Source organism: Mesocricetus auratus, unplaced genomic scaffold, assembly GCF_017639785.1.
Source record: "Mesocricetus auratus isolate SY011 unplaced genomic scaffold, BCM_Maur_2.0 Super-Scaffold_100020, whole genome shotgun sequence".
In the NCBI taxonomy this organism is placed as follows: Eukaryota; Metazoa; Chordata; class Mammalia; order Rodentia; family Cricetidae; genus Mesocricetus; species Mesocricetus auratus.
The window spans coordinates 23848718-23876147 of NW_024429201.1; the positions used below are offsets into that span (position 1 = coordinate 23848718).

Sequence of the window (27430 nt, forward strand, 5' to 3'; positions counted from 1 at the left end):
CACGCTGTCCTCTCCTCACACACGTTGTCCTCTCCTCACACACGTTGTCCTCTCCCTCACACACGCTGTCCTCTCCCTCACACATGCTGTCCTCTCCCTCACACACACTGTCCTCTCTTCACACACGCTGTCCTCTCCTCACACACGCTGTCCTCACACACGTTGTCCTCTCCTCACACACGCTGTCCTCTCTTCACACACGCTGTCCTCTCCCTCACACGCGCTATCCTCTCTCTTCACATGCTGGGCTCCAAACCCCAGGTTTTGGGAGGCTAGAGAAGGTATCTGTTGGGGCGTGGAGGTCGCTGGGCCTTCAAAGCCTCCAGTATTTGCTGTCTGATTCTCCTCAGGAAGTATTTGCGGACCTTGATTGTAGAAGATAGTTTTCTTCCCTTCATGTCCCACTTGCTTAGGCCACTTACAGCCTAGGTTTCCCAGACATTTCCCAACCTTGTCCAGTCACACAGACTTTGGACATCCTTTATCTTCACGTCTCCCCTGCACCCTGTCTCAGAGTCTGTCTCTTCCTCTGCCACAGAAAGCCTGTAAAATCCCAGGTCCCTTGATTCTGTTGCCTTCTCACAACGTCTGACTCCAAAGAGGAAGCCCTGTGTAAGACTGCAGGAATCCAGCAATGCGCAGCCATGGCCCAAGCAAATTTGAATAGGGAAGGGCTGGGGACGACATCACTGTGCCAGCCATTCCTGAACTGTCTGGAGCCTGCTCTGTGGAAAGCAGAGGGGTCTCTTTATTGCTAGTTCTCCATGCCCAGGTGCTCACTCCCTCCTCCCAGTCCTGACTATGACAGCACAGCGAGCATGGCGATTCCAGAAGCCAGTGTGCGTGAAGTCTGGGGGGCATTGGAGGCCAGTGTGCAGGATGAGAGGGCCGCAGTATGCAGTGTCCATCAGGTAGCACAGTCTTCCTGTGGAGGTGACACATGGGGCTGTGGAGAAACTCTTGGGGCAGTGTTGGTGTCTCCTGCCCCACAAGAAAGCCATTTCCTTAAAGAGTCAAGGAGCACAGCTCTCTGGAGAGAGCCTCCCCGTTCCACATTGGATATCTTTGAGGGAAACAAAGCTGCCAGGCTCAGGAGAAATGTTCAGGTTAATCAACCATCCAAGGTGGCAGCTGATGGAGGGTACGAAGGCGGCTACTCTGGTCCGATGTTTAGAATGCTTCACAGAACTAGGGTTGGGGGCCCCACTTCTAGAACCCTCTTGAGTCCCCCTCAACCTCTCTGTCTCCACTCACCTGACCACTGAAAGCAGTTATTGAACCCAATGTGCTAGGCCACTTGGGAAACCTTAGTGCTTCTCTGCAGCTCCATACCAGCCTGATCACGGATCATTGATCCTCACAGTGTAACCACACCCCGTGGACATAGCTTCCGTGAGAACAGTGGGGGCAGCAATGACAGCTAAGGCGGCCAAGCCTACTATGATAAAACCTTACTTTGAGGCACAGTTTATTATTGTTGAGGGGGCAGTGTTAGAAGTGTGACGTCGGAGTGTCCTCTAGGGGGGGCCCAGCACCCTACCGTTTTTGAGAGCTAGTGGTCAAGGCAAATGGCTTCGTGACTCGGGGGCAGCCACCAGCCCTGGCTGCAGGCCAACTGATCACTGGTCCAAGAGCTGAGTCTGTGCTGAGTTAGAAGCCCCAAAAGACTGCCCTGGGCACCCACGTCACCCTCCAGACCTCTCCCTGCCAAACGGGCTCCATGTTGAGTTTGACCCTTATATAAAACGGTTACGTCTCATGTGGCATTACAAACAACATGTGCTTATTCTTCAAGGTGCGCATCCAAGTGTGGCTCCTTCCAGTTGAAAGGCTACGGCCTACAGCTTGAGCGGCCTCTGCGAGGGGCCACTCCCATTTAGGGGTGTGCTTTCTGTCACTGATGTGCTACCAGTAGGCAGAGTTTGAATGCACGTGGCTTACAGCAAGTGTCCTGAAATGCTTGTCGACACATTTGGGAAAGCCACTAAATCAACAACATAATCCACATTTTTCCAGTGAGCTTTCGTATGTATTTATTTATGTGAAACTACTTAAGGAAAGGCCTCTGATGTGGGGAAAGCACATATTGAACAGGCGGCCCCTGAGCCCTGAATGGAGTGCCTGCTAGGCTGGAGGCACTGAGGGTACAAGACACAGAACCCACGGCGGGAAGGGGACCCTGGTGGTACTGCGGTAGCACCTGGTAGGGTGTTATGCGTGGAAGGTCTTGGCTCAGGGGAGGAGAGACGGTTTTGGTCTGGTGGTGGTAGCTGATAAAGCTGATTCTGACAAGCTTTTTGAGGCTCAGAGGTCTGCTGCCTCACTGTCTGGCAGAGGGTAAGCTGAAGACACCTGAGGGCTAACCCTGAGCACACTCCGGAGGTCATCGCTCAGACAGCAGTAGACTGGCGAGGAGGCTCAGGCGAAGCAGCTGGCCCGGTGTTGGCTGCTTTGAACAGTGACGGGGCTCCCTTGCCCTCTCTTCATGTCCTCTCTGTCACCTCGCTAGATGCTGACAAGGCACTTGGACAGTGGTAGAAGACAAAGGAAAAATAAACGAAGCAACGGCGAGTCTGAACGGGGGGGGGATAGGGTTTGCCTCCGTGAGAACCCATACATGTTCTTCCCAGAGATACCGCGCTCCAGCAGGGAGGCTCCCTCAAACTGAGTCTTGGAAATGGAGGCCGAAGCATAGGGAAAAGAGTGACCTAAGAAGGATGAGGCCGGGTGGGAGTTGGCATGAAACAGATGTAAGTGAGTGGTTTCTTAAAAGTTAGTATCTCTGCTTATCCTAATGTGTTTAAGACAAGCAAGAGTTGAAGGGGTAGGACTATGGTGTTTGGGGAGGGAAGCCTTTGCTCTGAAATTTAACTTAAATTTCAAGGGCTGCACTTTTCTGTGGCTGTATTGTTTGAACCATCATAAACGTCCACTCGTTCCCTCGCCCTGACATTTTATGAAGCAAAGTTGGTCTTTATTAAGAAACTATCTTAATATGAATTTAAGCATAGGTATTGGGAGAAAGATGGGAGGGAAGGGGACAGAGACAGAGAAACCAACTGGCCCCCAAGATAAGGACTTCTCAAATCAGTGGCTAAGGCCTGAAAATCTTGAGAGTTTCGCTCACTAACTCTTTACATAACACATGGAAGCTTGTATTCTTACAAAGCAGCAGCTGGTAGTCAGCCTGTCAGGAGTCCTGCCACTTAGTTAAGACCTGCCAAGATCTGGACAGGCTGCTCACTTCTCCATGTAAATGGAAATATCAGCAAACACTCACACTGAAGTGCCACTCACCAGTCACAACTGTCAGCTTTGGTCACATTACTGGTCAGAAAAAAAATCAACAAAAGCATTTTGTAGAAATCAGTTGCTATAATTTACAGTAGAATTTACAATAGGAGTATTTTAATTTTCACAGTATTTAGAAATGATGCGTTACATGCATCTTTTAAATCAGGATCTGGGGCATTTATAACAACACAGATTAGATATGTCATTGTGGTGAAAGGCCACTGCAGACCAGGTGCCAATAAATGACAAGGATGTGTTGCAATACAGTTATTTTTTAAAAAGTAGTCTTAGCTAGAATCTATTCTCCTCCACTTTGTACCCGTAAGACTGTCCTACATGTCATGGGCATCCTCCTCCAGTGTCTGATCCTCATTGTGAAGCAAGAGAGGCGTGGTTAAAGGGTGCCTGCCTGTCTGCGCTCTGCCGTGGCACACGACACGCCCCGTGTCCCCAAGTCCTCTGTGACTGAACTCACTGAGTTGGTCAGCGAGGCTTCTGGAGAAGCTTGTACCTACCTATGCTGACATGTCCTAGCCTTCACTCTGCCGGCCCTTGGTTGTCACGTGTCGTCTCCTGACGTCTTCATCACGGTCCCATGAGAATACTGTCATCATTTCGACACATTAGGAAACTGAGGTTTGGAACAGTCAAAAAAAAAAAAAACGCATCTGGGTGTCACATAGTATAAGTGACAGAGTTGGATTTAGTCCCCAAAGTAGTCAGAAGCGTGGCTATAAAGGAAGACATGGGCTTGTCTGGAGCCTTCACAGGGTGGGAAGCAGGGGATGATGCCATGAAGAGGTGTTGACAGAGATGCAGGTCTGAAATGTGGTTGGAATGTATCTTTATGGGGAGGGTAGTCCCCGCAGACACCAAAGGTAACTAGATCAAGAGAAGACGGCATGGCCAGGCTTGGCTAGATATCTTGCTGAGTGAGTGGGGAGTTAAGAACTGTGATGGCCCTTGAGGCTCAGCCAGAGCTACCCATTGCCTTTGCCAGCTTCTCTACGTGCCCTGCTCTAGGGAACTTCACAATCATGGCCGTTGTCTCTGGATGTGATTCCTGTGCCCCAGCGGCTCTGAGGGAGAGTCTTGGTGCAGGCTGGACAAGACAATTCCTGGGATTTTTCTCAGGGGGTTCCACTGTGCTCCCTGAGTGAAACCTCCGATCTAAGATGTGATAATGTGTGATCAGGTTGCATGAGTCCAAGGCATTTCCTGCTGGAGATGACACAGGAGCGGGAGGCTGGGGTTGAGTTTGACCGACAGGCCGTAGTGATGCAGCCTAGCTGAAGGATGACTAGTTTCTTCCACTCACAGTAGGAAGCAGGCACTGAAGAAATGCCAGGGACAGGGACCATGGTGGCATTATCTATGCGCCTTCCTCCTGGGCCTTGGCATGAATAATAACTGTGGGGTAAATGTTTGCATACAGGTTAAGCAATGCCACAGAGCTCCCAAGAATGGTTCCTGGGACCCAGGAGCCCTGTGTCATCCCACAGGCCTAAGAGATGAGCCTGGCCTAGGTTTCTGGAGCATCATTTAGCCTTACAGCAGGCCTACGTGGCAAACTGCTCTTTTGTCGGAGCAGATGAACACCTGCTGTCTCCTCTGTGTCACTAGCCCCCATGAAGCATTGGAACAGGGACAGCTTTTCTTTGAAGCACTGCTCTCTGGCTTTGGTTACAGGCCCCACCGTGTCTCTTGTTCGTGCCTGACCTGACAACACAGATGCAAAGTCAACTCATCCCTCATCTGCCTCCAAGCCCATTGTCTCGTTCAGCCAGCAGGTGTTTGGGTTTTTCATTTCTTTTCACCATTAATGTTTCATAGTTGTGATATATTACAGGGAAGAAAATGGCACGGTGGGATTTATTTAGTTTGCTGTTTAATTTAAATTTGAAAAATGCACCTATAACCCTTTGAGGCATTAAAACTATTGTTTTTTAAAATTATCTTTCATAAATCATGTTTTAGTGGAATACAGGGCTGAAACTCCGAGTCTTATTTCTCTGCCTATCACTGCTGGGCTCCGGGTGACAAACTGTCTGCCCTATTATCTGCAGAAGCACAGAATTCTGTGTACAGAGTCACATGACACTTAATGAAATGACACATCTGAGAGCTATACTGTTGGCTGACTTTGTCATTGTGCAAATGTCATAGAGAGTATGTGCACAGGAGAGGGTCACAAGTGTCATTGGTTAATATAATCTTTGGGATCACTGTTGTGCATAAATGGTCCAGCACTGACAAAAATGTCACGGCCGCTGATGGGAACATCTTCTGTCCACGGGTGGCACTTTGCTGTATAGGGGTGGTGTGGCCTGTGGGGAGGAGCCCGGGAACAGCACAGTGGGCAGGCCTGCAGGTTCCAACCTGAGCCAGTGCTCTGGTGAATGTCTGCCTTCTTCCCGGTGGAAGCTGGAGAGGGAAGAGGCTGCCTCGGGCAATGGGCTGTTCTTGTGGTTGAGCTCACGAGCCCAGCTCCACAGCACACTTTCTGGCTGTGACCTTGGCCTCTGATCCTGGAAATTTGGCAGCCTGGACAGCTTTCTGTTTTCCCAAGGCTTCTAAGGGCCCTGAGTAGCAGTTTGGATGAGACAAGAGAGTGGGCAGCTTTGGGCGGCCGTAACGGCCTACCCATTGAACTAGCACCCTGTCTACCGTGATTGTTGCCTCCAGTGTACTGAGGTCAGCGAGGCTAGAGTATACTTTGCAAACTTCCAGGAGAATACGGAACTTCAGGTATGGAAGTCACTTGGATTCCTGGGAACTTGACCTTTCAACACCGTCGTCTTCAGTATCGTCGTTTCCAGAAGAAAGTGTGGAAAAACCTGTTTGGACTCTTTTGACACCCACTACTAGAAGAGTTTCTGTCTTCTCCAGAACCCTTTAGCGAAAGGCTTACCTCTTCTCTGGTGTACTCCATTCCCATCCAGTGTCATTTCTTCAGTTTGACACTTAGGCCATTTACTTTTTCTCTTTAAAATTTAACCTGGCCCCTGAAGCCTCTGAGGTCTGTCTGGGTCTTGAATCCCAGCATATAGCCCCTTGCCTCTCCTAGGATCTGACCTTCTCTCTCTCCCCAGAGCTCTACCCCAGCAGGCCAGTCCATGTAGGACCCTGTTAGTTTCAGGTCCAGATTCTGATGTATATAATTCACAAAGAGGTGGGTGGAGTCCTAGCCTCCATGCAAAAGTCTTGGGTTTTGCTCATTCTCTAGTACCTCAACATGGTGGGAAAGAATGATCTAGTTTCTCTCATGAAGTGTACCCTTTACAGGGAATGCCCCAGACATAAAGTAATCAATGGCTTCTAAGTGCGTCTCTGCTTGGCCCCTGACAACACGCATGCCTGTGTGACCCAGCCCCTCACAAAGCAAAGCACATCACTGGCATTCTAGAAGTTTTCTCATTCCTCTTCCCCCATTGATTGATCTCTGATCTCTGCCCCTCCATCTATCTGACTCCCCATCCACCCTAGCATAGATTAAACAGAGTCATGTAATATATACATATTGTTTAAGACATTTTTTGGTATATCCTTTGAAAACTTATGCTTTTTGATATATGGGCTCCATACACCATACACTGCTCAGTTTTTATCACTGAATGGTATTCTGCTGGGGGAATACATGCTGATTTGCTTATCTGCTGTCTTATCGGTGGCACCTAAACTGTTTCTGTTCTTGGGCTACAATGAATAAACCTGCTATGAACATTCTTCTGCATGCTTTGTTGTAAATGACTTTTGTTTCCTTTGGGAGCATGCCCAGTAGTTTACTCACTAAGTCACAGATTAGGTGAATGTCTGCTTTATAGGCAACTGCCAATTCTCCCTGCCCTCCACCTCGAGAAATTCTATTATTTGACAGTCCCAAAAGAGTGAGCAGGAGAGGCCATGCACATTCTTGTCAAGAGTTGGTGTTGCTGCAAGCAAAATTAGCCATTTGGTAAGTGTGTAGGATTTAGTTTGTTAGGGTGTCTGCATAGTCCCTGATACTGTGCACACATTGGGACCAATGGCTGAGAAGTTTTCCATGCATTACTTCTCTCATTTGTCATCTTTGTAAAGCATCAGTTGAAGGCCTTTGGCGTTTTAATTAGGCTGTCTTTATTATCGAGTTGAATTTCGTTATACATCAACCCACTGCCAAGTGTGTTTGCTCATGTTTTCCTCTATTTTCTTTTCTGTTCATTTAACAATAGTTTGTTGAACTGTTTCTAATTTGGTGAAGTTTACTATGTCAGTGTGCTGGGTACTGCTTTCTGTGGCCTTCTCTCCTGTCCCCAAGTTCTAAACATACTACATTTTTCTTTTAAAGGATTAAAGTTTGGACTTTTACATTTAAGTATACATTGTATCTGGAATTACTTTCATAGTGTCAATGGAATAAGCTTAGTATCTGCCTATAAAGATATCTGATTATTGAAACTGGGGCACTTATTTCCTCACTGAATTACTTTGACATCTTTTTGTTGTTGTTGTTGTTGTTGGTTGGTTTTTGGAGACAGGATTTCTCTGTGTAGCTTTGGAGCCTGTCCTGGAACTAGCTCTTGTAGACAAGGCTGGTCTCGAACTCACAATACCCGCTTTCCTCTGCCTCCCGAATGCTGGCATTAAAGGCATGTGCCACCACCGTCCGGCTACTTTGACACTTTTAACAAGTAATTGCATAGTGCTGTCAGACTCTTCTGCTGTGTTCCCCAATTCGTGACTCCATACGCCGATTGCTCAGTTTCCTGACCACTGTTGAGTCTCTAAGTCAGCTGTTGGAGGTTCGTCCTCTAGTTTGGTTTCCTATGTCCTTTGCATTTCTATATAGATTTTAGAATTAGACTGGCAATGTTTGCCCCCAAAAACATGCGCTGAAGCTGTAGAGCAGTTAGAGAAACCCAGAATTTGAGTATCGAGTCTTCCAGTCTATTTCTTTAGTCTTCTCCATTTCTTTAGAACTTTGCTTCGTCTCTGAGATGATTACTTTGTGTACATCCCCGAAATAAAGATGTGTTGTTTGTGAGCCTCCAAGACCCCTGTTTCTTTTATGGCTCATTAGGAAGATTTAGATCCTAAGGCAGTGATACTATTTTATCACGGGCAGGACGCTGGGCGTTGGTGGCACACGCCTTTAATCCCAGCACTCGGGAGGAAGAGACAGGTGGATCTCTGTGAGTTTGAGGCCAGCCTGATCTACAGATTGAGCTCCAGGACAGCTTCCAAAACAATACAGAGAAACCCTGTCTTGAAAAACCAAAAAAAACAAAAACAAAAACAAAAAACAGGTAGAGGTGGAGGAAAGGAAAGCTACCACAGATTGCTGGAGGACTCCTGGCCACGCCTCCCTCCTTCCTCCCTTCTCCAGCACAGGACAAGAACAAGCATGCAGTGTCATGAAGGGACTCAACATCTCGTTTTCCTTCAGTTCAGAATACTTTATAATTTCTTATTTGGTCCATGAGCTATTTATAAATTTTGGTTTGGGTTTGTTTAATTTCTAGATAGACATTTTCTAGATGTTTTTCTGGCAATTTCTAATTTATTTCCATTTATTATCAGTGAGCATACTTTGTGTTGTTTGAATCCACTTAAAATTTATTTAAATCTTTTGTTTGGGCTAAATAAAGGTCTTTTTCAGTCAGCATTTCAAAAAGATTCATTTGAAAGGGCTTTGTTCTTCTTTTGTTGGGTGGAATGTTCTATCAATCTCAATCAGGTCAAAGTGATTACCTTATTCTTCATATCACCATCAGGAACAGGTCTGTCATTTTACAATTTTTTAAATTTAAATTAGAAACAAGCTTGCTTGATATGAATCCCAGATCCCCCTCCCTTTCCTCCTCTCCTACCTCCCACCAATCCCTGAACTCCCCACCCCATCCCCTCTCTGCTCCCCAGGGAGGGTGGGGCCTACCATAGGGAATCTTTAAAGTCTGTCATATCATCCCGGGTAGGGCCTAGGCCCTCCCCGATGTGTCCAGGCTGAGAAAGCATCCCTCCATGTGGAATGGGCTTCCAAAGTCCATTTGTACACCAAGGCTAAATACTGATCTGCTCTCCAAGGCCTCCTCACTGACACCCACACTCAGGGGGTCTGGATCAGTCCCATGTTGGCCTCTCAGTCACCAGTCTGGGGTCCATGTGCTCCCCCTTGTTCGGGTCAGCTGCCTCTATGGGTTTCTCCAGTGGGGTCTTGACTCCTTTGCTCATCACTCCTCCCTTTCTGCAAGTGGGTTCCAGGAGTCCAGTTCAGTGTTTAGCTGTGGGTGTCTGGATGAAGGCTCTAGGATGGCCTAGAAGGTAGTCATCAATCTCATTATCAGGGGAGGGCATCATTTGTTTTTTGTATGTTCTTCTTTTGTTTTCATTTCTCTATTCCTTTATACAAACTTTCTTTTACATTATTTGGACAATTTTTACGATGTTAGTCTTTATTTTTTACTTAGAATTACCATATACAGTTTTAGCTTCCCACAGTGTTCTTAATCTAATAGTCCACCAAATCATGCAGAGCATAAAGCCTTTGTTTTATAAGACCCTGCTGGTACCTATCCATTATGCCGTAGTTTTCATATATATTACATCTGCATGCATAGTAAACTTCACAGACTGTTGTTGATTTTGCTTTAAACATACATGTTATACAGAAATTAAGAGGAAAAATCAAGTATTTGCTATTCACTGAGCACTGAAGTTTGGGGGGAAGACAATGTGTAGATTTGTTCTGTTCTTCCCTCTCTCTCTGGCGAGTTTGGTGCATTTGGGCATGACCATTCAGCCTCAGCCTCCTCCTTCTGTGACATGCTATTAGGATCATTAGGTGTCTGGAGCATCCACAGAGCCATACAGACTCACACATACCCTCTCCACTCTAATTCTTGAGAGGTTTCATAGTAATATGACATTTTAGACACAGAAGATGTTGTCAAAGAACACAGCCAATTTCTCCATCAGTCCTTCAAAAATCATTGCTGTGTGTGAGGTGTGGCCACTGACAAAGCCCGGCTATATTTCTGAGTCTCTCTGCTTGCACGGTTGATGTAGAGTGATGAACAGTCCCTTGGGTTTGTACCCACTGTCTACTCTCTTGCATAGAGCTCCTGCCTTGTCATGGTGAACAGTTTTATTCCAGGGGTGTGTCTCATGGAGACCTCTAATGATAAAGGCTCAACACATATAGCCCCAGTAGGCAGTGTCAGGGTGGATGCATGGCCCATTCAAATGATCCCAAATAAACTGACACCTGGACAACTTTAACAAGAAGTTCTCTAATTCTTGCTTTGGGACATCAATTCTGAAAGGCATAGCTTCAGCCCAGTGGTGCAAATGTCTGCAAAACTGAAAAGTTAGGATTTAAATAAAAAGCCAAGTTCAGCTCTACTTAAAGTCAGGATGCCACCTCACTGGGCTGGCTTCCATCTGTGACCCTGTCTTCCTCCTATCACCTATCTTGCTTGTGCTTGGCAGGGTGTAGACATCTAAACAGGCCACATGGGATTCATGTGACATCTAGAAGTTGCACATGTTGCTTTGTTCATGCTTTTGTTTCCCTTTGGGGAGTGCTGTCTGACACCCCCATGCCTTCATTTCTAATGGAGCATTTCCAGAACAAATTGGATAGGCCATCACCATGTCCTAGCATTTCTTGGCTGGCAGTGCTGTCCCTCGTACTGACTAGGAATGATTGCAGCTCTCCAAGGAGCAAATGGCAAAATGTGCAGTTCAGTTTTCTTGTCAAGTTTGGGGTGCTTCCAGTTCACTTTTGCTTTCTTTGGGGGCCACCTGTTCTCTGCCACACCCTTGGTTCCTGCGACGTGGCCTAGCACAAGGGTATAAGCAGAGCACCTTCCGATGAATGAACTCATAGGGGTGACACCTTGTTCTGTCTCCTAGTAGACAGTAGAGAGACTAACCATCTTTTCTTCACCAGCCCAGTAAGTATTTCTGAGTTAAATTAGAAGATAAGGGATGATTAGGCATGCCTTTTGACTCCAGGAGTGATGATTTACAAGATGGAAACAAAATCTGATGAAGGATGCTTTCAGAACCTCAGGTCACAGAATCACAAAACTGTCTTTTGCCATTGGCTTCTCATCCCTGAGTTTGGTGCTGTGGCCTTGCCTGCTTGCTGGCTCCAGACACCTGATTTATTAAGCACTGGCCTCGAGGCTCACTTCTAGCTTGTGTTAATCAGAGTGAAATGAAGCCCTGGTGTCACTGAGTAGTTCAATGACTCTCTAGTTGAGGCTCCTACATCACTACTAGGAAAGCACTAGATCTTTGCAATTCTTTCGTTTTTTTTTTTTTTTTTTACATCTATCAGGCACATGGGCTCATACTTGTTTGGCAAAAGTCTCATTTGGCATTGATAATTCTTTAAGAACAAAACATGAGACAAAAAGGAATTTCTTACTAAGTCTATTATACGTAATTTCCTCTTGCCACTGAGCAGTGAAGGGACCCTACTTGGAGGAATGACAACATGGAAGAGAAGGCCCCAAGTGTGCTGCTGTGTGTGCGCCTCTCAGGAAACCGCCCACCGGGGCTCAGCTCTGAGCTTCAGAGGAAACCAATAGGCAATGTGATTAGTCAGCAAATCCAGATTCCTCAGAAACAGAATCCTGCCATGAAAGAGAAGCAAAGGGGCTGGCATCATCCTACCTTCCTGTGGTCACGGGTCATCCCGACTGCCAGGTCACAGGCTCTCACACCTTCCGGGTAATAGGTCCTCCCATCTTCCTGTGGTCATGGGTCGTCCCACCAGTCAGCCCACAGATTCTGTAGAATGGCCACTGGACTCTCAACCTCACCTTGGGACTTGTTAGAAGGGAAGTTTCAGTTTCACTACTGGGTCAAAAACTGTAGGGTAGGACCTCGGTGTCTTGGCACACCTTAAAGGCACTTCACACATGCTGTCTTATTCCCCCCTCAAAAAAGGAGATTGATAATTTTAGATGTCAACCTGTCTAAGTGAGAGGACACCTGAATAGCTCTCTGTGGGTATGTCTGTCTGGGAGGGTAGTTCCCACAGAGATGGGATCTGAGTCAATGAATGAAGGGCCAGCCCACACTGAGGTGGGTGGATACCATCCGAATGACTGATGCCCCAGTAGAATTAAAAGGCACATGAGGTTCTTTCCTTGACTAGGGATATGTCTTCACCTCCTGCAGGATGGTGTGGCAGGTTCCTAGTGATTCACTGATAGGTCAGACCCCCTTACCATCTTTCTTACCGTCAGTATCTTGTGAGACTCTGCCCCCTCCCGAATTTCATCCAACAATTTGCATAACAAATTCCTGTATCTGTCAGTGTATCCTGCTGCCTGTGTCCCCTGATAGAGCTGCTATGTGTGTCCCCCACAGAGTGGGTACTGTTGCTTATGCCATGAGGAAGCAGAGGCGTGGTGAAGCCCCTACGTGCTCAGCTTTACAGCCACAAAGGGTTGTATCGAAACACCTGTTGCAAAGTTAGCCTCTGGCTGACAGGACAGTTCAGCGGGAGAGATCTTGCCTAGTATATTTACGTCCCGGGGCTCTGTTCCCCATACTGCAAAATGAAAAACACCCAAAACCTATTGCCTTTCTGCTTTACCAGTGTAGTCTCAGACTCTAATGTGGAATGGACCACACGAAGATGATTACTATTGTGCAGGCTCTGATTCTGTAGGTCTGGAGAGAGACTGTTGGCAGTTCTAATGAGCTCCCAGCTATTGACGATGCTACTGATGTACGAACCACACCCTGGGCATGATGTGTCCCGTGTTACCTCACGGTCCCCAGCCCTATAGACCAGCCTCAAATGAGGCTCAAAGAGCCCTGAATACTTTGGGTCCACTAAAGCAGTAAGCCTGACTTAGGGACCCTTGGGTGAAGACAGTGCATTACATACTTTTTTCTTTTTCTTTTTTTTTGGGGGGGGGTGTTGAGACAGGGTTTCTCTATATTGCTTTGGAGCCTGTCCTGGAACTTGCTCTGTAGACAGGCTGGCTTCAAACTCACAGAGATCTGTCCACCTCTGCCTCCTGAGTGCTGGGATTAAAGGCATGTGCCACCAACGCCTGGTTGCATTACACATTTTGATTGAGCAAAAAATACAAAAATGATTATTGGGACTAGAGAAATGTCTCAGTGCTTAAGACTACTTTATGCTCTTCCAGAAGACCAAGATCATTTCTTAGCACCCACATCAGGTGGCTGCTGCCTGTAATTCCAGTAAAAAATATTTTACACCCTCCTTTGAACTCCTGGTGCATTACACTCACATATGCAAGCCATCCCAATACATAAAAGAAAACATATCTTTAAAAATTATTTCACTCTGAAAAACCATGAAAGCATAGCTCTGTAGAGGCTCTTCCAAATGTGTGTGGAATGTGGAGCCAGTGGCCAGCAGCCTGGCAGGTCAGGGACATTTGACAGAGGGTCACCTTTAGTGTCTGAATGTGTAGCCGTGGCATTGCAAAGGAGCAGATGCTTCAACTTTGCCGAGAAAATATTGGACAGCAGAGGAGAGTCAACCTATACTGAGCTGACATTCGCTAACTGTTTAGGGAAGACACTTTGGGATTTGTCTCTTGAATCTTGTGTCAACTTAAACATTCATATGCCCTTTCATCCATAGCAGAGCACTGCATGCTGCTTTGACACGAGCAACATTTTAAATGTTGTTCAGATAAAAAGGAAGAGGCACTGTCACACTGCCTATTAGGTTCACAGTTGTAACTGCGGGGAAGAGCCCCACCCACCCGCACACACTAGGATGGGCATCAGTCCACCGGAGCCACTGTCTGTCCTAGTGGTGCCGGATGCTGAGAACCAGCTCAGAATACATGAAAGTGAATGAGCTGTGGCTGCAGGAGCTGGGCCCTGGATGCTGATGAGATGTGTTATTCCGTGACTGGAGGCTGCTCTGCTACTGGTTTTGAGATGTGTGAATCTGCAAGCGGGTTTTGAAACTACAGCAGACGGGGGGAAAAAAAACTTTGATCTGTGCATCAGAGCCTTTTGTTTTTTGAGAAAATGCTCATCATAGTGTTTCCACTGAAGGGAGATGATCAAAGATATCTGCGTGATGCCACTTACTGTCATTTCATTCCGTGTACATGCAGGAGGGTCTCTGGGGACTCAGTTCATGTCATCACATGTCTGCACCCAGCATTTGGGCTTGGTTAATCGGGGTTCTGTCACATCCAAGAAAGCCTTCAGTTTATAGTAAATGAAGATAATATTTAGTATTTTTAAAATTGTTTAGCAAGTCAACTCTGTGAGCTATCCTGGTAATTTAGCAAATAATGTCTTTGTTCATCCTAACCCAATACTTACTGATTTTTGTAATATTTGTGGGGCAGAAGAAACACGGAATAATTTGATAGTACAAATAAATCTGAGCTTGAAAATAGTGATCGAAACTTGCCTTCATCAAGCCAGCACTATTTTACATGACTGTGCTGATTATTTTTCATCAGTGTGACACAGGCTGGAGTCACCTGGGAAGAGGGACCCTCAAGTGAAAATCTGCCTTCTTAGGATTGTCCTGGGGGCATGTGTGGGGCATTTCCTTGACTAATGGCCGTTGCGGGAGGACCCAGCCTATTGCAAGTGACGCCATCTCCGGACATGCAGTGCTGGACTGTATAAGAAAGCAGGTTGAGTGAGCCAGGGAAACAAGTCAATAAGCAGGGTCCCTCTGTGGTCTCCTCTTCAGTTCCTGCTTCCAGGTTCCTGCCTTGACTTCCCTGAACTGTAACCTATGAGTCAAATAAGCCCTTTCCTCCCCAAGTTGGTGTTGATCAGTGCTTCAGAGCAACAGAGAAGCGAATGCTGACAGTGACTAAGGAGAATTGCTCTCACTTGCCGTCTTATGATGGGTGTGTGAATGGATATAGCACTGTTCGTTTTTTAAAAAGTACCACCCACTTTATGATGAGAGCTACAGTACAATGTGTCACGGAGACACTCTCAGAGGCTCAGAAAGCCGCCAAGACAGGGCTGAGGGTGTGCTTCGGTATCTGATGGTCTTGATTTCTCACCTTTATCGGATTTGGCATTATCAAAAAATGAGGGTGCAATTTTTCTGTACTGAATTTGCTTTTCACTTTTAAAAAGTGACATTTTATAGAAATTGATTTATCCATGCTTTGCTGTGAGACTTCTTATGAATAAGTATTTTTAGTGAGAGAAGTATTAAGTATAACTAACAAAGACCAATGTGATGGCCAAATCACTAATAACAATGTCTTCACCGCTGGTGTAAGGTAAGGACCCTGGTTAACTCCAGACTCTTATAGACTCATCTAATATTTAGTTGCTCCTATGCCCTCGATGCTGTTAGCACTGAATACACAGTAGTAATCAAATTAGACATAACCTCCATCCCAGCTGCAAGGGACAGATTAGTCACAGAGATACAAGGTTACAGGCTGTGTTAAATCTCTAAGGAGAATCCAGTGACAGAAGGGACTGAAGAGCTTGGCCTCATGAATAACTGGAGTGAGAGGAAGTGTTTGAAAACCTTCCTGGTGGGAGCCACATGCAAGTAAGACCTGCAGGACAGGGCGAGGGGAAGAGAGCAGACTGGGAAACTTTCCAGCAGACTCCTGGCCCATATAAACCAGAGACAACAAAAACATCAGAATTAGAAGATGGAAAGGTGGTTGGGACAGCCTGCCCCTGAGAGCTCAGGGTAGCCCGGCTGTGCTCAGTAATGTAGCTGGAGAGTCAGCTGGAGGCAGGCTCCATAGCAGAATGTTGCTGCCTGGTTTTATGTGCATTGCTGAGGCCAGTGGGAAGTGGAAGTTTTTGTTTTGTTTTGTTATTTGTTGTTATTGATGGTGTTGTTTTGAGATAGGGGTCTTTCTGCATAGCCCTAGTTGTCCTGGAATTCACTATGTTGACCAAATTGGCCTCAAATTCACAGAGATCTACCTGCCTCTATCTCCCAAGTTCTGGGATAAAAGGCATGCACCACACAGCACTTCTTAGGAAAAATTTGTACATACAAACCATTTGTGATAAGTTTAAATATTTTAAGTAAAAACAATTGGAAGACATGCTAAGTGGGTACCCATCCACTCACACTTCCTCAATCCCATGGTTAGCACATGACGTGTCAGGGTTCCATCTGTGGTCCTGAAACCATCCTCCACCACCTTGTGTTCTTTGTTATTGCCTGCCAACTATTAAGTGTTGGGCACACATCAGTGCAGCTCACTGCTTGTCCTATCAACATGCATATTAGCTAAAGCTTAGTGGCTGTTTTTGTTTTTAAGGTAGAAAATGTACAGAGCTTATAGTTTTCCCCAAGTTTGACTAAGAACATGTCTCTTACCCCTACATCACCAAAACAAAAAGAAAACAACTCAGTTTTACCCTCTCAAAGGTTCCCTGTCCATACCCCCAACCCTTCCCTTGTTGCTCCAGCAAGTCCTTATTCTACAGCAATAATGGACTTTCTAGCACTCCATCCAGTGTGAGCCCTTCTGTCTGGGTCCTTCTGATCACTAGGTTTCTGAGATTCATCTGGGTTTCTGTATCAGTTGAATTCAACTCCTGTTTATTTTGTTGTTTTTCAGTCTCTTACACTGTTAATGGAGCCCTGTGCTTTTTCCAGCCTTGGGCTTCTTAGAATATCACTGAATGAGTTACTTTTGCAATGAGTATCTTTGTTTCCCTGGAGTAATATTTTGTCATGGATATGTTCATATGCATTGATACAAAAGTAGCAAACCAGGTACAAAGGGATTGTGTAATTCTATCCTCTTTCCAATGTGAGTAGACCAGGTGAAGTTGAGCATAATCTGGCATTAGTAAATAAAGCATTTTAGCACAGGGCAGCAAATTTTGTGGAAACCTATATTTTAATTAAATGTATAAATTATAATTACAGTTCCATAAACACACACACACACACACACACACACACAAGTTGCAAGAATCAAAGACTTGCTGGAAAAACACAGCTCCGAGCTCTTGGCAGTTTCACAGACCAAGGACAGTAGAGTTCACAGAAGCTATTGCTTTCAAAGCCTGTAGCTACAGTAACAGCACATGTTTTCTCCATGCCTAGTCATTCCTACACAGGAACACACTACATTTTAGCTTTACAAGAAGGAAAACCTATGTTCTCTACAGAATGACAAATCTGAGGATGGGGATCCTGATCTTGCTAAAATATGCATATGACAAAACTCATACCTTCCCAGAATTCTGGGAAAAGGCTGTTTGTGTTGACCTGTAAGGTAGTTGCAAGCCATAAGATGACAAGCTAGGCCTGGGACAACACTTTTGAGGCCTTTGGCTGAAGAGTTTTGTAACAAAGGCAATTGGCTATCAAACTAGAGAAACCACAGTTAATAGTTCTATGCACTACCTGTGTGGTGACCAAACTTTAAAACTTAGTTTCCCTGCCCTGTGTATACAGGGAGTGGTTGGTTCTCCTCAGGTTTGTAGTGATACAATTACAAGCAGAAAGCTGCCAGCACTTGGCTAACATTCGAAATGGCTGTTGTCATGGGACCAAGTTCATCCCTCTCCTGCCCCTAGGTTCTCAAGTCCCTGAGCATCTCCTGAACCCATCAAAGAGCATGGAGTGACCCATTCCTTGCTTGTATTCTCCATGAGTTCTACCAAGGGTTATGAGGGAAATCATTTTGGAATGATTCCTACTGAGTTATAAACATTGATACTTGTAGAACTCTGGGAGAGATTCTTGTTCCGAGTGGGGGTTTTGCCATCCATGTGAGTCCTGTAAAATGAGTGTGCTCAAATGAGGCATGTAGATCATCAGTCAGAGAACTTACATGAAGAACCCAAGCTTGGTGGGATGTGTCGGGAGGAGAGATCCCAGTTGTCCTCTGTGCAGAGGGTTGTAGAGTAGGTACACATCCTGGCGTGGAGGCTGACACAGCCTGGAACACTCCGTGGCCGTGAAGTGTGGAGGACCTCTAGCCTCGGCTGCTAGCAGTGGGAACAGAGCCCACCAGAGGCCAGTGTGCTGATATCCAGGCAGTAAGTTCTGCTTAAAGCACCAAGTACAACATTGTATGTTGAAACAGATGGGCCAGAGCCATGCCAGCCAATGGAACTGTGCCTGTACTCTCCCTTCCTGGTCCACCCCACCCCACCCTGCCAGTGGCTAGGACACATTTTTAATCCTAAATTGGGACTGAGCCATCTCCACTCCAGACAGAACACACGGCCCAGAGTGTAGGTGATGGGAATCATATTGATGACCTGTGAGCTGAGAGAGATGAGAAAAGGGAGTTGGGGGGTGTGTATTACTGTTTTTTTTTTCATAATATGGGAAGCCATGGACTTCATTCCTAGAGTTTTGTGTATTTTGGTTAAAGACAAAAAGCTTTTAAGGGAGAGCTGATTGAGGAGAAAGAATAAAGCAAGAGTTTTATTAGTATTGAACATATAAAAATGTGTATTGAGCTTGGGGGCTTTGTAGAACGCGGTCTTTATTCCTGAAGGAAAACATGCAATGATGTGCATGGAAGACATAATAAGGGTGCCGTAATTATGGGGCGAGAGTCAATAGCCATGCCTAAATGACCAAGATGTCACAGGTGGGCCATAGGTTCTGTATTGACATGTCGTGAGGATGTGAAGTGCACCGAGCAGAAGGGTTTTGTAGGAAGCCTGATTTTAACACCTCAATTTTGCCTATTTTTTTGTGTTTGTGTACATGTACATGTGGCTCATACATGGGTGCCTGTGGAGGCCAGAAGTAGATATGAGTGTCTTCCTAGATCACTCTCTACCTTAGTTTTTGTAACAGGGTAACTCACTGAATCTGGACCTTATGAATTCAGGTGTATGGCTGGCCAATGGGCTGCAAAAATCTGCCTCACTCTATCCCATAGTACTGGGATTACAGATACACATCACCACAACTAGATTTTTATATGGGTCCTAGATAGCTGAACTCAGAGCTTATGTGGCAGGTACTTTACCAAACAAACCGTCTCCCCAGTCCCTACCTGCTTATTCTTCAACGACTCAATGAAGACTATGTCTGACATAAGGGAGCTTTCTGGTCATCACAGTTGATGTTACTAAGTCACGCTAGTCTTCCTTCCCTGACAGTCCCTTGCCTCTTCATTGAGTGCTGTGCAGGTTGACTGGCCTGAGCCCTGAATGGAAGCAGATGGATCAGAGAAGCAGTGGGATTATAAGTGCGAATGACAATGTGACCACCGGCAGTGCCTTAGTCAATTGTAAATGCAAGAGATGCAGAATCCACAAAAAGCATGTGTGTTCTTTCTTGTGTTGATGACTTCATTGGGTCATTTGGCTGATGTCTATTGAACATGTGCACCAAATCATTAGCATCAAACAAACCCGATAATGAGAAAAGATCTAGGTGCAAAAACGGCAGCTAAAGTTCAGGCCTCGTGAGGAGATGGTTCATCAATTTCTGTCAGAAACTGAGGAACATTTAAGGGATGGTTCTAAAAGCAGAAGTTTTGGATTTAACTCAGACTTTGTATTCCAGAAAGCAAATATGACCTACCTAAAACAAACAGGTTACATATTAAAATCTGACTTGAGTCCTGGCCTTTGTCATTTTGCATTTCTACAGACTATCAGGATGAGCTAGTGGGAGATTTAGGTCTGCCTGGAGAGTCCCTTCCTTGGGCCCTTTCCTGCTCATAGGGTCCTGAAAGCAATAGAGCATTTGTAGTCTTACACTTGGTGTGTGTCTCTCATCTCTTCATGCAATCTGTGCAACACCTTGCTTTCTGGACACCTTCAGAGTCTTTTAACCAAGTTGTGGAATTTGACAAATGACATAAAAATCTCTCTCTCTTTTACCAAACTTCGGAACGACTCTAGATTCACAGGATTCATCGTGATTCTGGGGATAACTCTCAAACAGGTAAGTGCACAGACTCTCTGCTGAGGGGTGACATGCCCACCCAGTTTATCATTGCTTGAAAGGGGTTCAGATGACATTTGTCACCCTAGAATGGGGATTGCTAGAATCTAAGTGCTGGCATTGGAGGGTTGGAGAGTCAGAGGAGCAGCAGGAATCCTCTACAAATCTCCTGTCTCTTGGTTTATGGCAGACTTCCCTCATAAACTCCTCCCCTTCTTGGTTTTCTTTTATTGGCTAGAGACCATGTAAAGCAGATGAACCTGGAATAGAGTGGTCTAGGGGAAAGGCAGGCCATCTAGGGCACAGGTGAAAGCCCAGTTATGGATTACCCGTGTTCAGTTCCCTTTCTTAGTAGTAATAGATGATTGGTTTTACAGATGGAAATGTGGCTGGACACTGGCCCAGGAGAGTAGGCACTGGGCTCTCATTTCAGCTCCCTACTCATATCTTAGACCTTGGACAACACTCAGATATCAGATTCAGTGGCCTAGAATTATCTGACCACTGGAGAGGAAAGAAGTCCATTACAAGCTTTGCAATTCTTTCTCCTATAAGAATGGCTGCCAACAATTCCCTTCTGCTTGGACACCCGATTAGACCCAGGATTGGTTTTACAGCCCTTTTCCTTGGTTCCAGGATGATTATGGTTAGCCTATACTGAAAAAATTCATTTGTTCTTTCTGACCATCAGAATTTCACTTGCAAAGTGAACTAACAACACCTTTCTCGTTGTTATTATGACTGAAGAAGATGCACTTAGCTGTAGTCCATCTTTCTTCTCCTTTCAAATGTTTTCTAGACCAGAACAGCCTTGAATGTCACCATGATTATTCATGTACAGGAACCCTTTCTCAAATATTTCAGTTAATTTATGTCTACATTTCGAAAGCACTACCAAGAATACTTCAGTAGCACTCCATGTCCCTTAGAGTGTCCAGCATGACCTTGCACATAATAGACACCCAGCCAATGCTCACAATCCCTCCATCAGCTAAAGGCCTCCCTCCTGGAAAGCATAGGGTCCACTGCTTACCAGCTCTTGGCTCTGGGCTACTTTTCTAGTCTTTCCAGCCTCAGTTCCTTATTGGTGTAATGGGATAAGACTGTGTAGCTTTCAGAAAGGAGGTCATTGTTATATTTAAAAGTACATAACACAATATCTGATGCACAGTAGGTTCTCAGGAAGTAACCATTTTTATGGGAGACAGAGTACAGTCCCTTTGTCACCGAGCTCTCTTCTATGATTGAAATTTTTAATTCATTATATGGGCATCTGTTGAGAATGAATAATGACCTGGGCAGTGGTGATGCATACCTTTAATACCAGTACTTAGGAGGCAGAAGCAGACAGATCTCTGAGTTCAAGGCTGACCTGGTCTATTGAGTAAGTACCAGGACAGCCAGGGCTACATAGAGGAAAAAAATGAATGAACAATGAATTCTCTAATTTAAATGACCCTCACTGAAGAACAACTTCTTCAGGCACATAACCAGTTCTATTGTTGCAGAGTCTTCCAATTCTGACAAAATCAGGAGGAATAATAGCACTAGCTTTGAACTGTTCTTGTATGTTGTACAAATGAACCAATGTGATTGATAGCAGATACACACTGTAGGCTTACTGTGTGGCAGGCCCTGTTCTAAGGGCTGCCCACAATAGCCTCTGAATGAGAAACTGCAAGTATCCCCTGTGCAGACACTGAGACACAGAAAAGTTAAGTAACATCTCCAATGCTATATAGCTACTCTTTGGCAAACTGAGCCAGAACCTGGACAATTGGGCTCTAGAATTGGTTTCTTCAGTATTGAGATTTCTGATGCTACTGGGAATTCTTATGGAAACGAGATGTGGCACTGCGGTTTTCCTGCTAAATCTGCCTATTTAATGGTACCTGAGAAACACACTACTCCTGCTGGCACTTGAGTTACATTTCTCTTCTCATTTGGGAGTTACTCGAAGGAAGCAAATATGCTCACAAGTGCACATTACTAAAACAAACACTGTTGCCTTGGCATTTTTTAACATCCTGGTGCTCATTGTTGATATGATTTCGGCATCAGCATCACAAAGCATTTCAGAGTTGAGTTTCCCTCCCCATGATCAGCAGGACACAGTCACTTGATGAAATCCACTCTCAGAGAAGCTAGATGAATGCCTAGACATCTGACTTTCAGAAGTGTCCCAACTAACTTCTCAATGCAAAGATCTGTGGATTTCTCTAGGATTTTATTTCTCTAGATCTTCCCCTAAGAGCTTCCCTGGCCAGGTGAGTAGAGTCCTTTACTGAAGATGAACCCCAAAACATTTAAGCTTTATTTTCAGGGTGACATTTTAGTTGTGGAATTAAATAACCTTTAATAAGCACTGCTTCCACAATGTAATGTAGTCCCAGAAGAAAAAGACTTCATTTTCGTACTAGAACGACTGGTCGTTTTGTGTGGATTTGAAGAGAAAGTAGTTTCTGGATTCTTGAATTTACTTTCGAGGGCTTAAATGTACACTCACGTTCTTTGGAGAATAAGGGAGAAGGTGTAAGTTCACACTCTGATACACTGAAAGCTAACCTCCTCTGTCTGTCTCTCATCTGAACTCCACAGAGCCTCCTTCATTCAGACACAAGAGCAGGAGGAAAGAGTCCATTGATGTGAAATCAATATCTTCTCGTGGCAGCGATGGTAAGAAGTTTCTCAGATTTCCTTGACCTTTTTAAAGTGTAGAAAATGACAGAGGGACATGTGCAAACATTTCATCAGTGTAGAAGTCCAAGGAGAAAAGATTTCAACTGGAGTAGACTTTTCTTCCAATAAACTGAAAACGTTTTAGGATTTAAGTAAATAAAATCCCTTGGCCTTCTATACTCTTTTTCTTCTCCCCGAAGGGCCCGTAGGCCGCCTCTTTCATGGACCAGTGTGTCAGACCACATAACTACACAAGCAATTCAATTTCAGTCGCTAGGCAAGGTCATGCTTGGGTGCTGGTGGCAAGGGCCAGGCAGTATCCTGGTTTCCTAGTCTCAACACGCACCCATTAATGAAAGGCCAGAAACTGTGAGTCAGGATCTCATGAAACACTGTGAGTTTAATGAATCAAGCCCAAGTAACTGACTGGGTTTGTGGGGGTGGAAAGGTTGGACTCAACCTGCAGAGTCATTCCTGGGAGTCGGGAGAATAGGAGACACAGAAGTGCCAAGGTCTGCAGGTGGATCTCATTTGGGCCTGAGGGGAAGAGGGTGCCTGGGAAGCTGCATTGCAGGCTGGGGCTGAGGCTGGGGCTGGGTTTAGGGCTGGGGCTGGGGTTGAGGTTAGAGTTGAGACAGGATCTGGGTCAGGGCAAGGCAGGGACGGGCTGAGGCTAGGATTTCTGGAGCTTTGACTTCTGTGGCTGAAGAGAAGCTTTGCCAAGGGCTGTGCCCCTGTGAGTGCTTGTGCAAGGATAAAGACCAGGGGTCTGAGTCCAAATCTGCAGGAGCAGTCTTGTGAGAAACAGGAGTGTGGACGGAGAAAGAAAACAGGAGCGGTCGCCATGAACCAAGAAGGAAAGAGAGTGGAGTGGGAGGGAGCTGCAGGATTTGAGCTAGAGAGCAGCTGATAACCCGCGCGTGTGTGTGTGTGTGTGTGTGTGTGTGTCTGTGTCTATGTGTGTGTGTGTGTCTGTGTGTATCTGTGTGTATCACACACATATTAGGCAAGCTCTGTGCCACTGAACCACATTCCAGCCCACATTAGTTTTTTTCTTTTCTTTTTCTTTTAATTTGGCAACTGTAAAGGCAGTTCTAGGACCTGAGAAGGAATAGTTGGTGCCTGTGATGGGGGCGTAGTTTAAAATAATAAGGAAAGGTCAAGGGAAGGAAGTGGCAGACTTCCCAGTCCTTTGGGCCACAATGGAAGGACTGAGCACCAGAGAGAAGACAGAATCTGCAGAGCAGGACAGACTGGCACGTGGCGTGCAAGTGCCCCAGAGCCAGGATCATGAGTCAGGCTGAGAACACATTGGAGGGGACGATGGCTGAGCCAGCTGACCCAGGCTGGACCCAAGAGAACCATGTGGTCCCACACAGGCAAGGTGGGAGTTGGGAAGTACAGCAGAGGATAACAATGGCTGAGCCCAAGGCTCTAGAGCCCTCCTGAGGGTGATTTGGTCAAGTTCCCAAATCTCTGGAGCAGGTCTGACCTTTAGGGTGCCCCGCAGGGAAGGTAAATGAGTTGAAGAAGACAGGCCTTTAAAGGAAGGCTTCTATCATTCGAATCTTAAACCACACTCATTTTAGAATGAGTCTGTTCCAGTTAGAGTCAGAGCCATTAGGTTCAGAGTGTCATGAACCTGACGGCTGAGGAAGGAGCATGGCTGGCCCAGCTCACCAGTTCATACTGAGACACTTATTCCCCTATCCAGACATGGGGCAGGTACACACTCATGTGCCCTGTGGCTTTGGAAGGGAAGGGCAAGACTATCTGAAAGGGGTTTTAGTGACCTGTGACACCCATGACACCATTGAGCTATAGAGATGAGGCATCAGTATCTACGGCCTTCTCAGAATTCTCCTGGAGAGTGGGAGTTCTCAAGCCCTCTGCCACCAGACTTCAGGCAGAGGACCTTCTACACTTGTGGTCAGCCCTCTAGGGACATTGAATGGTCCAACACACTGAATTGTAGGTAAGGATGTCCTAGAAAAAAAAATGTCTCGTCTCTAAGAGAACTTATCAGCTGTATTTAGCCTAAACTTAACCACTAGCTTCAGATAAAACTGGCCTGCCTTCTCTCCAGCTCCAAGCCTACAGAATCGCCGCTACCCCTCCATGGCAAGGATCCACTCCATGACCATAGAGGCCCCCATCACAAAGGTGAGTGACAGCTGCCACCTCCAATGCTCAGTCAGTATTCAGGCCTGTGCTGTGTTCTAGCACCATATTCTACTGATAGCAGAGTTAACGATCTGGGAAAAACAGATATTGAGCAAACACATAATAAACAAACATGGTTACACAATACAATCAGTGCTGTGAAGGGCTCTGGAAGAGATGTCAGAGTAGGTCTAGAGGTAGGCTGGGGAAAGTCATGTTTGAAACAAAACTTAAGCCTGAGAATCACACTAGTCAGAGGGAAACTTCTAGGTCAGGAGCACCAAGGGCCAGTGTAGAGATGGTGCATCACCAGAGTTTCACAGAGAAGTTCCACGGAACTGAGTAGAAGCTAGAGAGGTTGGAGTTGGCCAGCAGAGGTGAGATGATTATGGTAGGGCTATGGTGGCTCTGTTCATTCTGATCACTTGGACAAAAGTAGACAGCTTGTATCTTATGTATGGTAAATAATCATTGAGGGGGTTTAGATAAACATGGCACGGTCAGATCAGCATGCCCCTTAAAGAGTTCAGCCACCATGTTAAGATTGGGTAGGTAGGGTAACAGTACGAGAGAAGAAGCCATTTAGGCCTTTCCTGGAATTTCAGGTAGGAGATGGCAATGGTAGTTTGGGTAGCATTGAGGTGGTAGAGGTAGGGAGAAAGGAATAGATCAGAAAATGTCTAGGGGGAGAATCATTTGGACTTGGTGAGTTGCAAGGATGGGTTGAGCAATGAGGGAAGATGTGTGATAGACAGAGCAGGCCTTGGGTTGAAGAGTAGTTGTCTTCAGTCCAGGAGAACAGCTGGTCTCTTATGATGCTACCATTTGTTTCATTTGTGAGAAGGGCATGAGGCTGGGCTTTGATTTTAGGCACAGAAGATGCCATAGTAAGTGAGTCTGGAAGGTTTTTGAAACTCTCCAAAGTCGGGTCTAGAAGGTAACCCTGAAAGTCTCCTTATAGACTGTGTGTGTGTAGAATCATGGAAATGAAAGGTCATTTCTTGAGTGGGCATACAATGAGAGACCCAAACCTATGTCTATGGAACTCCAACCCATGGACAAGAGCTAGGGAAAGTTGTAAGCAAGGGATCCTGGGAAGCAGGGTCCTGGGGTGGGATGCCATGGAGCAGTGTGTAGGCTGTTGGACATCGTGCTTCAGAAGGGGGTGGAGTGAGCCCATCGTCTGAGCTAGGTGTGTGGTCACTGACTTCTGAGAAGTAGTATCTTAATGCCCTCAACTTTACTCTTTCTCTTTTTTGGTTTCTTAGGTTATAAATATAATCAATGCAGCTCAAGAGAACAGCCCAGTTACAGTAGCAGAAGCCTTGGACCGAGTTCTAGAAATTTTACGGACTACAGAACTGTACTCCCCTCAGCTGGGAACCAAAGATGAAGACCCTCACACCAGTGATCTTGTTGGAGGCTTGATGACTGTAAGTGATAAGAAACCCCCAGAAATGAAGAGTGTTGGCCAAATCCCTCCCAGAGTCTTCAGGGTGCACTGTGGTCTCGGGTAGCAGAAGCGCCCTTGTAGACTGGCATCAGCGTCAATTGTTAATGTCTTATACCCAAGATGCTTATCTTTCCACCAGTTGACCAACCTTGAGAAGTCATATAATATGAGTAGGAAAGTGACAGGTGACTGGGGACCAAATATACAGAGGGGCTGTATGGCTCCTATTCTTGTTCTCTGTCTGAACTAGGAGACTGGGTTTAAAGGTTGTAGCTACATTTCCTTGGGCATCAGGCTATATCTACAGAGTTAACCCCTCACAATCTATGGGTTCTGTATCTTGTGAACTCAGCCAACCGAACTGGAGGGTAGTGGAGAATACAAATATGAGTGAGAGACTTGCACAAGGCAACACAGACACATACACACACACACACACACACACACACACACACACACACACCTGTTTTCCCTGTACTCTGAAATGCGCAGTAAGACTGTGGGGGGGAGGGAGGAAGGGAGGGAGGGAGGGAAAGAGAGAGAGAGAGAGAGAGAGAGAGAGAGAGAGAGAGAGAGAGAGAGAGAGGGAGAGGGAGAGGGAGAGGGAGGAGGAAGGGAGAGGCACATATATATGAAACATAAACAATCCCAAGATTTTACACAGAATAATGTACATTTATTATATGCAGTTATGGTTCTGTCTTACAGAAGAAACTTACACTCCCTTGGGTTTACCAAGACAGGGATGGTTCTGTAGCTAACCCCTGTGAGGACTCCAAGGAATGACTGTTTAATGAAAGGGCTTGTATCTAGATGATAGTGTTTTCAGTGATGGAGTCCTGTCTTTGGAGAAGTTCACAGGCCAAGTTCCATTTAGTTTTTTTGTTTTGTTTTAGACAGGGTTTCTCTGTGTAACAGCCCTGGCTGTCCTGGAACTGGTTCTGTAGACCAGGCTGGTC

General features: G+C 45.8%; 1 protein-coding gene across 11 annotated transcripts in view; it reads left to right on the forward strand.

Moving 5' to 3' along the window:
- The window catches only part of Pde8b (phosphodiesterase 8B), a 227815-nt gene that overhangs the window by 179585 nt on the left and 20800 nt on the right, over positions 1–27430 (forward strand). For all 11 annotated transcript variants that reach the window (XM_040729128.1, XM_013126218.3, XM_040729131.1 and 8 more), the window contains 4 exons: positions 20134–20176; positions 22775–22852; positions 24942–25018; positions 26287–26451. In XM_040729128.1, coding sequence (XP_040585062.1) covers positions 20134–20176; positions 22775–22852; positions 24942–25018; positions 26287–26451 — 363 coding nt within the window. The remainder of the gene's footprint in view (positions 1–20133; positions 20177–22774; positions 22853–24941; positions 25019–26286; positions 26452–27430) is intronic.